Below are 16,308 nucleotides of genomic sequence, written 5' to 3'. Positions count from 1 at the left end.
ACTTTCAAAGCTACCCTTCCATTCCACAGTAATGGATTGCTTCAAGCTATTCCTCATCAAAAATGGCAGATGCAATGAAAAAAGATAACTACACCTTGCATGCACCTAGACGTCCTGACAATCATCAGCTCTGATTTGTTCTCATGGCACTGAGAAGATTTACTGCCTGCTGAGGAACCCCAGCAGAACTGTACTCAGATCAGGGTGCAAACTTCAAGGCTGGGGAAAACAAGGTGAGACAAACCTGAGCCAAGACCTGAAAGACCAACTGGCCAAACAACAGATATCTTTCCACTAAAATCCACTGGCTGCCCCTCAAATTGGCTGTGCATCGGAGAGAGAAATCCATTTAATCAAGTCAGGACTCTACAAAGTCATCGGCACACAAACAGTTACAGAGGATGTGCTCATAACTGTCCTCAGTGAAGTGGAGGGCATTCTTAAGGCAAAACCATTGTGGTATGTGTTCTCCAACTGAGCTGACCCTGATCCAGTAACCCCAAACCTCCTGTTGATGGATTGATGGGATAGTACACTACCTCATGTGAGATACCCTGCATCAGGACAGCTAAGCAAGCGTCACTGGAGATACAGCCAGATCCTTGCTGACCACTTCTGGTCACAGTCACAGGGACTACCTACCAAATCTACAGCCCCGTCAAAAGTGGCATCATGCAGCTGTACCCCTTACAATCGGCCAAATGGTGATGATAATTGATCCGCAACTTCCAAGAGCTTTCTGGCCTGTGGGAGGGGTGGTGTTTCCAGGGCCGGACAGAATGGTGTGGTCAGCAGAGATTCGTGTTTAGAACCGGCTGTACACATGACCAGCTGTGCGGCTTGTGCCACTAGAGGAGGCCCTTGACACCAGTGAGGATTAGTCATCAGGCCTTTTTGTGGAATAAATATGCATGCTGCATATTTGGGGCAGCTGTAAAAACAGGCCCAGAAATAATAAGCAGCAGAACTAAGACAGGCAATTATAACATCATAGCCAAAGAGTATTGTGGGACTTTTTTTCCATTAGGCAGATGTACAGGCAACGTGGACCCGGATTTTCAGACTCCTAATTGCACTCTGTGTCATCATTCTGTAGATTTTGCGTTCATGTGCGTCTAATAAAGTAAGTGCAGAATCATTATTCCCCTGTCATAGTTTGGTGGGTGAAGTGTGCCTTTTCACCTCATTTTCATATTCATGTACAATTTATGCTGCATTCCAGTTTTAGCTCTTGATAATTCATGCGGTCTTGGAGCAATCTGTAATACTGATTGTATAACCAATTTCTCCCGCAGTCTCCTTTGTATAATTGTAGCAATAAGTGATATAAGTGTCTGTATATTTTTAGTTTCCCTGTTGTTAGTGTGCTCCTTTCGTGAGATTCATTGTTTATTTGATAATGGGGCAGCTCAGAGTCTGTAGAGTCTGTTTTGGAGGGTGAGACTTGAGCTCTGTGCCAAGTTATAGTAGATTTCGCCACTAGAGGGCGCGCTTTAAGGAGAATTAGATTTACTTCACTGTTTAATATTCATTGGTGCTATCTCACAGCATTAACTGCTGCTTATTGCATTTAAATATTATGTCAGTGTGTCTGTTTGATTATGACAACCTCTGTAAATGTTTAAGCCTTTGTTGTTAAGGTTGAACTAAGTAAGATGGTTTATTCACTTATAAATATGTATAATCTTAAGGAAATAAGAGTACTCAAATGCAATCTGACCGATGCACCGGGGCGAATAAGAATCAGATATTACAGTCCAACATCCTTCCTTCACAACACTCCCCGGGGGTCTGTGTTTATCACTGACTCTGGGTGTCACCAACAGATGGCGCATCTCTCACTGACTCTGCTGAAAATCCAAAGTACCACACTGTGTAAGTGGCCAGAAAGGCAGGCAGTAAGTGTGTCACTGTTGCATTATTGAACACAACAGGATGCAGTATCACATCAACACCCATAAGCACCCCACGGAGTCAACAGCATGCTCATGTCTGACAGTGAGCGACGCCCCTGTCACCCTGCTCTCATCAGCACCACCATCATATCCCAACACAGAGCTGTGTCAAGTCAGACAAACACAGGCTGAACAGTACCGGAAGTGTAATCATACTCCCTTACATTAAAACAATGGCAAGATATTTGAGTGATTTCAACTGCCACGTCTTCAAATACATTCATTTAGGGATGCAGTTTAAAATAATTTTAATTTAAGATTTTCTTATTTTACGACTTCAAGGTGACTTGTTCAAAGTGCTTCTTTTGTACAACTAATATGCCACAAACCCATAAATTTCAATTTACAATGGCATTAAACATAAAGAGGCAAAATTTAAAATGTCTTTTATTTCCTCAGTTTTTATACCAAAAGTTTTTATCAGTTCTTTTTAAAATTGTTGTTTTCATGTCTTGTCTGTTTTAATTTTTGACATGTAAAGCACTTGGTAACTGTTTTGAAAATCGCTTTATAAATAAAGATTACTATTTATAAATGAAGATTATTATTATATTGCTGATATCGTACACGTATCCGTATATCTCTCATTATATAATGCTACTATGTCATATATATATAATTAAAATGGTCTGTGTACATGTACTTATATGTTCATATCCTTATACACACATCATGCATTTTACTATTGTGCAATATTCAACCACTGACTGTACAATAATATTTATATTTTTCCTGTAAGAAATACTACACTACACACATGGACATACAGTATCTGCAGGTCTATAAGTGTAAAAGTGTATATATTGTGTTAAACTATCTCATTTGTATTTTTGTAGCATTTTTATCCTTAATTATCACACAATCACTTTTTTCTTGCTTCTCTTGACCTGCTGTGATGTGGTAATTTCCCAGTGTGGAATTAATAAAGTCTTATCTTATCTCGTGATAATATAAAAAGGTACTTTGATTTTCAATAGAGAAATAAATCTCCCTCCTTGCAATTAAATCTAGGCCTATTACTATTAATAATGTATGAGCCTAAATATCAGTTGGGCTTTCAAAATGAATTTAAAACAAAAACCTCGTCATTGTGCATTTATTGTGAAAGCAAAGCCCGGAAGTCGTGTCCTGCACTTTATCAACCTTGACTCTCTTGCAGACTCCTTTCCCTCAGGATGACTGGGAGTGACGCAGGGCAGACGGAAAAAACTAGGGCTTGAGGGTAAGGACGGGGAGAACGGCGGTGATGCAGGAAGGACTGTAGCTTTCATTTCACAGGTTTAAGCCCGATGCACGGCCTGTCCGCCTGCACAGAGGACATGACAGTCACCTATATGTAGATAATAATTAGGCATCATCACCTCATCCTTGGGGCGGATCAGTTTGGATACACTCCCAGGTAGGCTTTCATCATCTCTTGTTATCACAGTTACTACTAATCAGGCTACAACAGTGTCTACTCTGATAGGTGGGTCTATTAACAAAATGCATCAGATACATTTGGAAATAATTGATTTGGTTTGAGTCAGTCCTGCGGACCCTTATTTTCTCAGCTGTTATTGTGATGCTGTGTGTTTGCTTTACCTGAGCTAATTCCTTAAGCTACACAGTCACGATCCCTTTACTTGTGTGATCAGATATTAAAAATCTGCACCTGATTAATACCACATTGTTTCCTCTCTAGGAATCATTGATCCCCGTCTCTGCACATGGAAAAGTAGCCTAGTCATTCCGTTTTCTTACTGAACACCAAGTTGTAAGTCGCATCCAGTTGGAGGATATTTGGACCCCTCTTTCCGTCATTTTAACAAGTCTCCATCATGAACTACCTGCGTCGACGACTCTCGGACAGCAATTTCATGTCCAACCTGCCCAATGGCTACATGACCGATCTCCAACGCCCCGACCCGCCGCAGCAAAGCCCCGCAGTGTCGCCCGGACCGACGGAGAGGCGCCAGTCCGCCAGCCAGCCGCAGCAGCCTGCAGGTGGAGGCTCCAGCTTCTTCTCATCCATATCTAATGCTGTCAAACAGACCACAGCTGCTGCGGCTGCCACCTTATCCGAGGCAGCTGATAGAGCAGGAGTCACCAGCAGTGCCAAGATCCTCCTGGTTATCGATGACCAGCAAACCGACTGGTAAGAGCAGTGCGCATTGCCAGCGCGGTGCCTCGTCTAGACAAAAATGTGTGCCAGACCGTGGGTTGCAGTGGCCCTAACATCTAGAAGGTCATATGATTCATCCAGTGCCGTGAGGTATATCACGTGTGAAGGCCGGTGGCTTGTTGCTCGGACCTGAAACACCCTGCAGATGTGTTTGTGTACTGATAGTGCCATGGCAAAAAAGCGCAAATGACTGAAGGAAGAGAAGCCATTTTCATTTGGCGATCAGCTATTGCTCGTGTCGAAATAATCTTGCAATATTAGGCCAGTGTACTGGGTATGGGCTAATGCCACCATGATGATGAAGGTATTTTCAAGTCAAGTGGGTGTAGGAGCATATTGAGCAGAAAAATGCATGCATATGGTTAGTCAAGCCTCCTCACCAGTATACATTATGCATGCTCATTGGAGCTTTGCGCACAAGGCAGAGGTGATAAAACACTGTGCTCTTGTCCCAAGATGACACCCTTGGTGATAATAAACTATGTAGATCTGTGCATCAAAACATCAAAACCCTACAGCACAGAGGCCCTTTGGTTCCCCTGCTCTATCACAGCAGTCAGGAGATGTGGATATTTATGCTTAATAAGGTGCATGTAAAATGCATAGACCAGTATTTATGTCCTTATGTGCACCAGGTAGGTTATGATAATGTTACTTAATGTAGCTGTACTTTTTGTTTATGCTGCGTAGTGCCTTCTAAACAGCTGAACTGCTTGATCCTCATGCTTATCCAGCAGTTGCAGCATTAAAAATATGCAGCACTGCCACTAATAGATTGCTGTATCTGTGGCAAAATAGCATTTTGTTCCCTTGATGTCGTCTTATTTTATGTATCTGACACTCACTCTTTCATTTTCCAGAAATATTCTGTGTTTTGAAATGTTGCTGCAGAAAATGTCAGCTGTCAATTACAGGAGACATTTGCAAAATGAAATTCATGTTTCGTGTCTGGATACAAATTGGATTCAAATCCTCATTTCACGTGCAGGGTAAAGGTCTTCAGAGGAAGAAAGGTCCACGGTGAATTTGACATCAAGGTGGAACAGGTAGGTTTTACACATGCAACTATTTGCTTTATTCTGTGTTAGTGTATATCTTTACTCCCCACAAGGAGGACAGGGAACATGTAAAATAAAGACGACAGTGATTCGACTAGTTAAAAATAAACCAGCCCAGCTTTACTGAGCATTGTGACCAGACTGTGGACCTCAGTTGAAGGGATGTTGCATCAGTCTTTCAGAGGAAATTATTTATTTGTGTTTTGTTAGAAAATAAAATTGTGTCTGATCTATTCATGTGAAGAACTGGTAACTGAAGAAGTAGGGTTATTTTCCTCTGTCGCTGAAGGCATTGCATTATTTTAGGACAAGCTGATTGTTTTAGCTGTTATCCATGGAAAATGTCCCTCTGCCCATATTATGCATCCTTTGTCCTCACTTTGATCCTGTTTTGGTTTTCACATTTTTATTTTCTGAGGCACTGTCACCTCTAAGTCCTTTGGTGAATCATTCCGTTGGGTAAATCTTACTAATATGTCAACTTGCATTTTAGGTGCACTGATCAACAACAGGCTTGATACTAACATCCAATGATTCATGGTTTCTTCAGTAAATAACAGATGAATCATCTAGTACAATGGGAGCTATTACTGCGTTCACAGAGAGCCTTTAGAATGATAAATGTCCCAGGGTCCAGTTTACTACTGAGTGAGTATTGATAGCTATGAGAGGGAGATGCTGCATTCATTATCACGCTGAAGTGTGCTCTGTGACACCTGATTAAGAGAAACACTTTGCCTCCACAAAGCCAGACTGACTAATGCAAATTTTTAAGTGTAATCACTTATATAGATGAATCAGTTGTTTGTTTTGTTTGAGAACTCACCAATAGTCAATCTGGTAAATTTGTGAACCATAATGTGTAGCCTCTTAAGAATATTTATTAATACAGTATGTGTAGGTGGTTAGTTTTGCTGTAATGCACCCAGCAGCACTTTGAGGACACCCTGAAAGTTTTTAGATCTTTTCCGCTGCCTGAGGCATTTTCCTAGCCTTCTATTTTTGTCTCTCTACTTCATGTTGCGCTGTCGTTTCCATTATTTCCCCTGTGGCCTCTTAACAGGTAGAACACACTTCAGATAAAGTCTGCCATCTTGTATGTGTACCCTGTTCAACCTGGCTCATGTAGAATATGTGGTTATTCCCATCCTCTTGCTATAATCAGGATACTAGTGTTTTGTATGGTGTTCAATTGACCTTGACGTTGTCCTTTTAGGCAGAATTCTCTGAAATCAGTCTGGTGGTCAATTCCATGGGCACCTACAATGTGGACATTGATGCAATCAGAAGTGGGCATAAGGTTACTAAGTAAGTACTCTGCAAAGTATTTCTAGTTATTAAGCTTGCAGTGCTGCTGCAAATTTGAGGTTATGTTGAAGTTTGCTCAAATTCCTTTATAACCTGAATGACATGGCCTCATAACTGCTCAGTTTGTTTTGCAATGTGTTTAATATTTTGCTAATGTCCTCTGTCACAGATCCTTTAAGCCAGACTTTGTGCTGATCAGACAGCATGCCTTCAGCATGGACAAGAATGGAGACCACCGGAATATAGTGATTGGTCTGCAGTATGCTGGACTGCCAAGTGTTAACACTTTGCACTCTGTCTATAATTTCTGTGACAAGCCATGGGTGGTAAGTTTTATTCAGTTAGTTAATTTGAAAACATATTGCACATTAAATGTATCTGAATAGATACATCATTTTTTGGTTACAAATGATCCATCCTGAATATTTGTGTCTATTTTAGTTCGCTCAGATGTCTAGACTCTTCAAGCAACTGGGCCCAGAGGAGTTCCCACTGATAGAGCAGGTTTACTATCCAAACCACAAGGAAATGGTGAGTCCATTGCCATCTGCTCTCCTTCTCTCTCTCTATCTCCCCTCCCCCTTCCCACTTGTGCTGATGGGTATGTGTTACTGCTAAACCCCTAAAGAGTCACAAACAGGTCACCCCTCTGCACGGGTCACATATTAGGAAGGTAATTCACTTCCATGTCAATATTCCATCTCATGTAGCAGCTGAATCCAATCTAATTTTCTGGGGAGTGTCCCGTTTTCTTCGTTCTGGGTAGAGGCAGAGTTTTTGATTATTCGTCTGCCAAGTCTGTGACAGTACAGTTACACTGAGTCTGTTGCTGCAGAGCAATCATCTCCACCCCTGCAGTCACAGGCTGACAGTATTGGGCTGGTTTTCAAGACATCAATATGAATCAGAGTCTCTTGAAGAAAAAAGAGAAGGGGTGCTGTGTGTCACTTCTGTTTGATTGAAATGCATTTAAAATGTGTTTTTTAATAATTAGAGTACCATGATGAATTCATTTATAAGAAATCTGAGTAATTGATAATGTGATAATGCTCTTGTTACAGATTACCTCCCCTCGGTTTCCTGTAGTGGTAAAGATGGGCCATGCTCACTCAGGAATGGGAAAGGTAGTACTGGAGTGCCCAAGGGTTAATGCAATTCAGTGTAAACACAGTATTTCTGGGACCAATATATGCTAGTATATTTATATTTTTACCTTTGCTGCTCTAGGTGAAAGTGGACAATCAATATGATTTTCAAGATATTGCCAGTGTTGTGGCACTGACCAAGACTTACGCCACATCTGAGCCCTTCATTGATGCAAAGTATGATGTCCGCATCCAGAAGATTGGCAACAATTACAAAGCTTACATGTGAGTTTCAGACTACTACCAAAGAGCTGACACATCAGTATATGTTTAAAACAAATGAAAATTGTTAAATATTGAATTCATTTCTAAACGAACAGGAGAACATCAATTTCTGGCAACTGGAAGACCAACACTGGCTCATCTATGCTTGAGCAGGTGGCCATGTCAGACAAGTAAGAGCTCATGAGTTATGATGAGAGATGATGATGAGATTGTAAATCCCATAATGTTTCACTGTACTATAAGAGCTCTGTTTATCACATTATTATAGGTACAGAATGTGGGTGGACTCTTGCTCTGACATTTTTGGAGGGTTGGATATCTGCGCTGTAGAGGCTCTACATGGTAAAGATGGCAAGGACTACATTATAGAGGTACTAGATGGCAGTATAATGATATCAGGAAATCATATGTCTCTGACCTTAAGGGAAATCCATTAAAACCATCATATGTGGATTTTAGGTTGATGACTGCTCGATGCCACTGATTGGGGACCAGCAGGATGAGGATCGCATTCAGATTGCAGAGCTGGTGATTTCCAGGATGAACCTGGTTGTTCCTCGCACTACAAGCTCTTCCACAGCAGGGCAGCAGGTACAGTTGCTCTCAAACCAAAAAGTATTCTTTTTTGACCCCAGTAATCTTCCACCTTTCTGTATTTTCCACACTTCTGTTGAAAAAATATGTCAGGTCAGGTCTGTTTTTATTTAGGCTGCACAGTTACACACAAGGTTTCTCATAATATCTTACGATAAAAGAAAGGACAGAAAATGCAGCTGGAACAGTAGGCATAAAACTTGAGTAAAGGGAAACGGCGATAACAGCTGTGCAATGCAAATTATATTAGTCTTAACAGATAATGAGTGAATGCATAGTAAAATACATACATGTCCATGAGTATGTGGTGCCCATCCACACAAAGCTTTGAATATCAAAGCATAGGCCCTTCATTGCACAGACTATTTTGATATACTGAGAATTGTAGCATTACCATTTGGACCAATCTCAAGGCAACTGGTGGAACCATCTGTGCGAAGCCTTTGCATATGACAGCATGGTTAATACTGTGGACATGTTGCAAAAAAAAAAAAAAAAGTTATGATTTTCAAAATGTTATTGATTCAAAGAATAGAAAGAGGTCAGAAATAACACTAATATTTTAACACTGACACCGAAACTGTAGCCATCAAAATGGCAATTTATGAAACTAGATGTTTATGTCTGACCGGACTAACACTCAGCATGTGAGTCTTACAGTATTTTCGGGTTCATTGAGTGAGCTGACATAGTCTGAGGTATCAGACAAACTGTTTAACAAAAGACGTCAGGCTTAATAGGTGCATATAATTGAGTGTCATCAGCATAGAAGTGGATATTTCTGTCACATTTCTGGCCACAACATAAAAATGAATAGTAATGGGCCAAGCATTGATCCTTGGGGCACCGCAGACTTAATTGTAGAGATGAGGTGGTGTGATTGTAGACAATACAAGACATCATCTACGTGACAATGGACCTGAAGGGCCAGAAAGACTCAAACATCCTCAACTGACATCATTTAGTACTACTGCAATGTTTCATGACTTTTTATGAAGCTGTGAACCCATACTTTTTATAGCAGAGGAGTCTCTAATATAATTATCCTTGATGCTAGGCTTCTAGATGTCTATCTTGCAGTAGAATGTTTTTTTGAACAAATCAAGACAATAATATATTTTTTCCACTAAATATAATTTTCTAACTGTTTTTTTCTTTCTTTGTTATGTGATAAACATTTGCCCTTTTAACTACTGTCTGTTTTGTAGAGAGCAGTGTCTCCTCAGCCTGTCTCACAGCCCAAAGTTCCACAGGCTCAACCACGCCCCTCACCTCAGGGTAAGAACTTGATCTTTCACAATCACAAAACACTGGGTTAAAAGATGCCATTTGATTTCGTTTAGAAATCATTTATCTTTATTTTTAAGTCTGAAAAAGCAAGCATGTTAAGAAAGCAATTGAATGTGATTGCTGCTTTTGTTTATCTCCTGTAGGTGGTCCACAGCAAAGCCCCCCACCTCAGCAGCGCCCACAGCCTCAAGGCCAGCCTCCTGCACAGGCCCAGCAATCTGCTGTGAACCCTGCTGCTGGTGACCCCAGTGCCCAGGCTAAGGCTACCCAAGGACCTGCAGGCCAGCCACGGCCACCAGGTCAGGGAGCTTCTCAAGGCCAGAGACCTCCTTCTGGTCAGGGCTCTCCTCAGCGAAGCCAAGGAGGTTCGCCTCAAGCTCAGAGGCAACAGTCTGTCACCCAGCAGCAGAAATCTGCAGGCCCTGGCCAGAAACCTCCAACAGGCCAACCACAGCAGAGGCCTGCCCAGCCCCCTAGGCAGCAGTCACAGGGAGGGGCGCAGCAACAGAGGGCTCCTGGACAGCAAGGTCGTTCTGGAGGACCCACTACCCAGCAGCCCCGACCTGCTGCTCAAGGCCAGGGGGGCCCAGGCGGACGACCCCCACTGCAGCAAAAGCCTCAGCCCCCACAAAAACCTAGCCAGGACAACCCGGCTATGGGCGGCTCTCCACAACTAAAGTAAGTAATTGCTTATGATAAATGATTTGGGATCAGTTCCCTCTCATTTTTCAAAACTGAACCTTAGAGCTGATCCTTTCCTACTTTTTGCCTGCACTGAGATATGCATGCCATATGGGAAATCTATTCATGCTCTTTATTGACAAACAATCCACTTGAATGTGCATGATTTATCGATTCTTACATTTTCAGTCCTTTGGCAACAGTTTCACAAAACATAACATTTCAGATTGTCCTCAGACAACAGCAAGCTGGCTTGCAGTTGTTCACCATATTGAATCTACCACATCTGTCACAATGCATATTCTCGGACAAAGGTTACCAGAGTCTCTAAATCCTACTTTCAAATGAGTTTTCTCATATATAAAAATGTAAATAACTATTAATGCAGCGTATTACTCCGTATTATTGAGCTTTTAGAAGTAGTTTATTTTTTTCATTTATGACATAGAAATAACAATTTTGTCTCTTGATTTTAATATTTCTTGATAAAACAAATAAGATATAAAATCTTATTGCCATATGTAAAGTAATTTCAACTGAATCTTCCTCTGATACACATTCAGCCACAAAATTAAAGTGAGACAGGATAACTATAAGGAACATACAGTATTTCATTAATGTTTACATATAATCAAAATAATAGCCTGTTGTAATACTGTACAGATTTGTGTTTTCAAAAAAGACAAACTAAACTCAAAAATAGGCTCGTTACTACTATTGACAACTTATAGTGCTCATTCTGATCTGAAGCTATCAAAGCTGTGCAATGTATACTTACATTTTATCTGTATTTGAGAATTTAGCTGCAAAACAGTCTGTATGATTGTTCAATACATACAGAGGCTAGGTTTTATGCACAGACAATTCACATAATCTTAATTTTAGATTATATTAATCAGATTGCATTGTGCTTTCTTGTCTTGAAATGGAGACATAAAACACTTGTCCTCAATCCCTGATTTAAAAAAAGAACAAACATGCATCTCTGCATCCTGTAAAGTCATTCACTATTCATATCATATTTGAGATGATAAGGGGATACTGAATGACCATAGAGAAGGAATGCGCTTTTATCATCTTTTACTGAGCCTTTTCTCTCCTGTCTCTCTCTGTCTTGCCGTGCTCCAGTCTTTTCATTCCATGGGTTTGCTGCATGACTTTAATAGCCTCTTCCTCTCCTCTATTGCCATTTTCTTCTCTTTATAGCAAGTCCCAGTCTCTTACCAATACCTTCAACATTCCAGAAACCCCAGCGCCACGAGCCAGCCTTAGCCAGGACGAGGTGAAGGCTGAAACCATACGCAATCTACGCAAATCTTTTGCCAGTCTCTTCTCAGACTGAGACGGCATAAGCCCCCTTCCTCCTCCTCCTACTGACAGAAAGATGGACAGGCAAACTGAAGGACAGATTCCCCCAACCAACAAGGACCAACAGGATGCCGTCTCCAGTTCATGTACATTGACCCTGAAATGAAAATGTACACACTTGACACCCACTGCCTAAATACTTAAAACCTTTTCAAATGAACAAAAAGTAGAATACACAGAAAATTTAGGCACTGATATCTGAAACATTCCTTGCCTCGCCTCAAGCTTAAGTAAGTCATCTACTCATGGTGTCACACAAACAAAACACAAAAAAAGTCTGTATATGCATGAGCACACACACAAAAGTTAGAAACAAAACAACAAAATATTGCTCCCACTTGTTTGTTGGTGCCGTAAAGTCATTGTGATCTTTATGTTTGAGTTGTGGTTGGTTAGCCGAACAACCAAATCAATTAAGGGACTGTACAAAAATTATTTGGGTGCAGAATCAAATATTTTATGTTATAAAAAAAGCAAGGCACTCCCTAGTGTTTTTAAATGTCTTAAAATAATATATTTATGGTAAACATAACAAAATAATGAAAATATAGCCACTCTCTATTTTTGAATAAAGAGTTTGCGAAATAAACTGTTATTTCATCCTCTGCGTATGGCAAAATGCTCCTTCATGGCACAAATGAAAACCACCTGTTTGATTTACTTACTATTTATCTTTTTTTCCATAAGTAATCACACAAACATATGACAAAAATTAAACACCCTCAACTGATCTCTCAAAAAAGTCAGACAACCCTCCCTTTTGCAAAAATAAAAATAACAATAACCCCACTTTTTTTTTTACCCCCTCCACCCCTACTAATTTTTGTACAATCCCTAACTCAGCACAGCTGCACACACAGAATGTCCAGTGTTAGCTAATGCTAGATCTGTTCGAGCTGTTGACCGCTCATGGTGATGTCTTAGCTGCATGTCAACAGGAGGCAATGGTCGCATTTTCCAACCCCTGACATTGGCGCTTGTAACTGTGTCGTCACATGTAGTTGAATTAGTAGAGTAACCCAGTAGATGTTGTGAGGATGTTGTTGCTTCCACTTTTCCTCCCGTTTTTTGTCGCACAAGAGCAAACGCCCGAAAGCTCTCCACCTTGAACGCATGCCTTACACAGACAAGAACGTCAGATCAAATGGAGTTGTCTCAGGGATGTCCAATTGATTGTGACACTTGTATGTGGGTGAGGGTCTTCCATTACAGTTTTATCGTGGTTGTTTACTAATAATGAAGGAAGAGCATGCATTTTAATGAGGTAGAATGTTTCTATAATTTCAGATGCATTTGCACACAGAGTATACTGCAAAACTTATACTTGAATACAGTGACACTGACTGATGTATGAAGTCTATATTTTCAGGTTTATTCATCTGCCTCTTGACAAAGCAACAACTCGGTGTTCCCACCCTGGGGTGCTGCTGTGTCTGTGGTAGGTGCGGTACAGCAGGATACAGCGTAGGGTTTGCAACTGTTCAGGTACAGTTAGTGAAAAACTAGATTATTAACAGACACTTTCATTTCATAATCCCTTGATTTCAAAGAAATGGAATGAAAAAGCGTCTGACTGTAAACCAGCCATGAAGTTAGTGGATGTACAGCAAGTTAGAGGATTATGTTAGGTTGATTTTAAGGTTCAACAGTAGTCAATGCATTGTGATTTTGCACTTAAGTATCTCCAAACACGAGTCTGTATCATACAGTGCAGCAGACTTCCTGCTTCCATATATGCCTCCCAGTTTTCAATGGGTTCATAGTCTGTAAGAAGAGGTTATACAGTAAAGAAATAATGTAAAGGTATAGGAATGTCAACTGTGGGATGCACCCCTGCAGTAGGTAGTAGTAGAACTCCTCCCTCGCACTGACAACCCTTTCTTTGATCACTACGGAAAAACTATTCTGTTTCCAGGCACTAACAATGTCTTCCAGAAGGAGTGCTTTCCATTCGAATGTCGACGTAGTTATGGCAATATCATGCTTTTTAGAGATGGCCCAATAGCCAAAAGTATAAAGGAGTCCTGGTTCCCCTGCAGAGTCTTCATGCAGCCTGTGTTTTGTGTAGCCACAGTGACCCCTTGTGCTCAATGGTGCATAAACGTGTGAATGTTGTTCTGTAACTGGTCAAACCAAATAGATGTGTTGTACAGAGCTCTGAGTGATGCAGATTGTCACATTTATCCCCAGCTGCTATTTGTGCTTGTTGATATTATGTGTGTCTCTCAACTTTTTTTTATTTTTTTACTTTGTGCTTTTTAGTTTCAATTATTTTCTACATGCTTCTTTGTTTCTATTAAGGCAGGACTATGTGGGGCTTGTATGTTTATGCATTAGTGATTCAGGGCTTCATTTTTAAATTTTACAGTGACTCAGTGTCAGTACATTACTGTCAGATTTATCGTGGCACAGCCTAACGCCAAGAGAATCAGTAAGAGCAGCTTTGTGTAATTGTTACACTGAGTGTGTAATTTATGAAAATGAGCCATCACGATTAGCATGGATGGTTAACTTTGAAAAATGTCATACTGTCGCTCAGAGGCCTGCTGGCCATATTAAGACATACCATTTGCCAAGGCAGTTCCTGAGACTGACAGGACGAGCTGTGACACCAATGCAAAGACGTAGATTTACGCGTTTATGTTTTTGATATTCACACATTTCTTTTGAAAATGTTTACATTATTTATAGTGGATATATCTGACTGTGAATGTACATTTTTTCCTTACAGCTTGGTTTTATTGTTTTCTAAATGCATTGTATAATCATTGTGAAAAGATTAAATCCTTACTAATCTGAGTGGAACTGATTATCAGTCGATGCCTGCCAGATTCAAAAACGTACATCATAAATGTAAGTGCAAGAATCAAAAAGCTGAGGTTTTTTGTTAATCAAAAAATAAGATACTGCATACTGTAAATCATGGTGGATTATTGAATTAAATGTAAAAAAAAATATTTGATGTTATATGCAATGTAGCTATATTATGTGAAAATGAGTATGTTATTAAAACATGCACATGTCTAATAAAGTCTATGACCAATAATAACTGTTGTATTTGTTATTGACTGAATACAGAACAGTGTTAACGCTCATTCTTTTGGGTTTAAGTTTCAGTTAATCATGTCTGTCCAACTTGGAAGAAAGATTCCTCTTCTGTCGTCCTTTTTTCCCCCAATGTCGAGGGTTGGAGGGTAGAAATTGTTTTTGGCATCCATATCAAGAAATCTAAAAAATAATTTTGACCTTGGAATAGAATGTTATACAGGTGGGAACTGTGTTTGATGTGCTCATGTCTCTATTTGACAGTGTTTAGTTAACAGGTCATTCTGCTATTAGTATTGTGCATAGTAGCAAGCAAAAAAATATCTAAAATGTGAGGTCAGGAAGAAGCTGAAAAAAGTCTCTAGATCTTGTAAACATCTCTAAAGCAATAAAACATGCTATCAGATGTATGTTGCAAACTGTAAACTGAGAACACTTTGCTCAGCTCAACAGTGTTTTGCAGTAGTTGTAATAGCAGTCATACTAATGTGACCACAAGGTGGTGTGGGACTGCAGTCTGACTATGAGAGCCTACAATTCTGTACAAGATTAATCAGGTTACATAATTCATTTTACACTTGTGTAATGAGTATACCTTTTTATGTCCCCACTGTTTGATCAGAGCTATTCATTACATTACATTACATTATTTGGCAAATGCTTTTATCAAAGCAACTTACAGTATGTGCATTCAAATCTCATAGGAGCATGAGCTAAATTGTAAAACTGGAAGTGCATCTCTCTCAAAAACTCAATAAACACATGCTCACTGCTATATTCCAACTGAATAGGATCTTAATTTTATTTTAGAAATTAAATTTCTTATTGGAGTTTTGTCTTCTTTTGTGTTAAAATGCAAAGAGGTCTCATTATTGTGTCTTCTGAGACATACATTTTACATGATTTTGAGTCCTAATCACACAGAAAACATAAACATCAATGTGTGCATAATCCTATTAAACAAAACTAATCTGGCACATACACACAAAAGGCTCCCTGAATGCCACTCATCATACTTGAGCCTATCTTTTCTCCTTAGCATAAAGGCCTAATTCATGGTGTTGGTGGAAACACACATGTATTATGTTGCACTGTCTTTTGGACTTTCATTAGGGCTGCAAATCTGAGTGCAGCAGCTGCAGCTGAGAGACAGGCCAATAGTATTATGCATCCCCCGGTCAAAAGAACGACTGTGTTTCATTGTACAAATCAATGACTGCATCTACAAACAAATGCTTTGAAATCCAGATATTCTCCCTCATTCAACTTTAAAATGACTTGCACTGTCTAAATATTTTGGCTGGATGGTTTTATGCAGCGAGGGAGTGAGCTCAATTTTAATCACCAAATGGATCAATTTCGTTTTACCTTGAAAGTTTTCATTGCAGACAAAAGTGTCTGGAGTGCAAAATCCAATTTGCAAGCAGGATGTTATATAGCAGCTCCCTCACAAAAGGTCACTGTGTTTTTTTAAA

The 16,308-nt window shown here is 40.0% G+C and overlaps 1 protein-coding gene across 2 annotated transcripts; it reads left to right on the top strand.

Moving 5' to 3' along the window:
* Positions 1–3,111: 3,111 nt before the first annotated feature.
* On the top strand, positions 3,112–14,837 carry syn1 (synapsin I). 2 transcript variants are annotated; one of them, XM_049579235.1, is made up of 14 exons: positions 3,112–3,354; positions 3,640–4,092; positions 5,108–5,165; positions 6,394–6,485; positions 6,655–6,811; positions 6,927–7,016; positions 7,547–7,609; positions 7,713–7,855; positions 7,951–8,025; positions 8,124–8,226; positions 8,315–8,446; positions 9,658–9,727; positions 9,883–10,417; positions 11,665–14,837. In XM_049579235.1, the coding sequence occupies exons 2-14, from the start codon at positions 3,776–3,778 to the stop codon at positions 11,690–11,692; spliced, it is 1,863 nt and encodes a 620-aa protein (XP_049435192.1). In that variant the 5' UTR covers positions 3,112–3,354; positions 3,640–3,775; the 3' UTR covers positions 11,693–14,837. The 2 variants fall into 2 exon arrangements, with proteins under 2 accessions (XP_049435192.1, XP_049435191.1); XM_049579234.1 differs by having other exon boundaries at positions 11,627–14,837.
* The last annotated feature ends 1,471 nt before the right edge of the window (positions 14,838–16,308 follow it).

Source organism: Epinephelus fuscoguttatus, linkage group LG6 (assembly GCF_011397635.1).
Source record: "Epinephelus fuscoguttatus linkage group LG6, E.fuscoguttatus.final_Chr_v1".
NCBI classification, from domain to species: domain Eukaryota; kingdom Metazoa; phylum Chordata; class Actinopteri; order Perciformes; family Serranidae; genus Epinephelus; species Epinephelus fuscoguttatus.
This window is presented reverse-complemented; position numbering and strand designations above follow the sequence as displayed.

Excerpts from the sequence above, each read along its gene's own strand:
- syn1 (XM_049579234.1), top strand. The coding sequence starts at position 3,776 with ATGAACTACCTGCGTCGACGACTCTCGGACAGCAATTTCATGTCCAAC. Across the intron at positions 4,093-5,107 it reads GATGACCAGCAAACCGACTG|GGTAAAGGTCTTCAGAGGAA; the intron begins GTAAGAGCAGTG and ends TTTCACGTGCAG. Across the intron at positions 9,728-9,882 it reads ACCACGCCCCTCACCTCAGG|GTGGTCCACAGCAAAGCCCC; the intron begins GTAAGAACTTGA and ends TATCTCCTGTAG.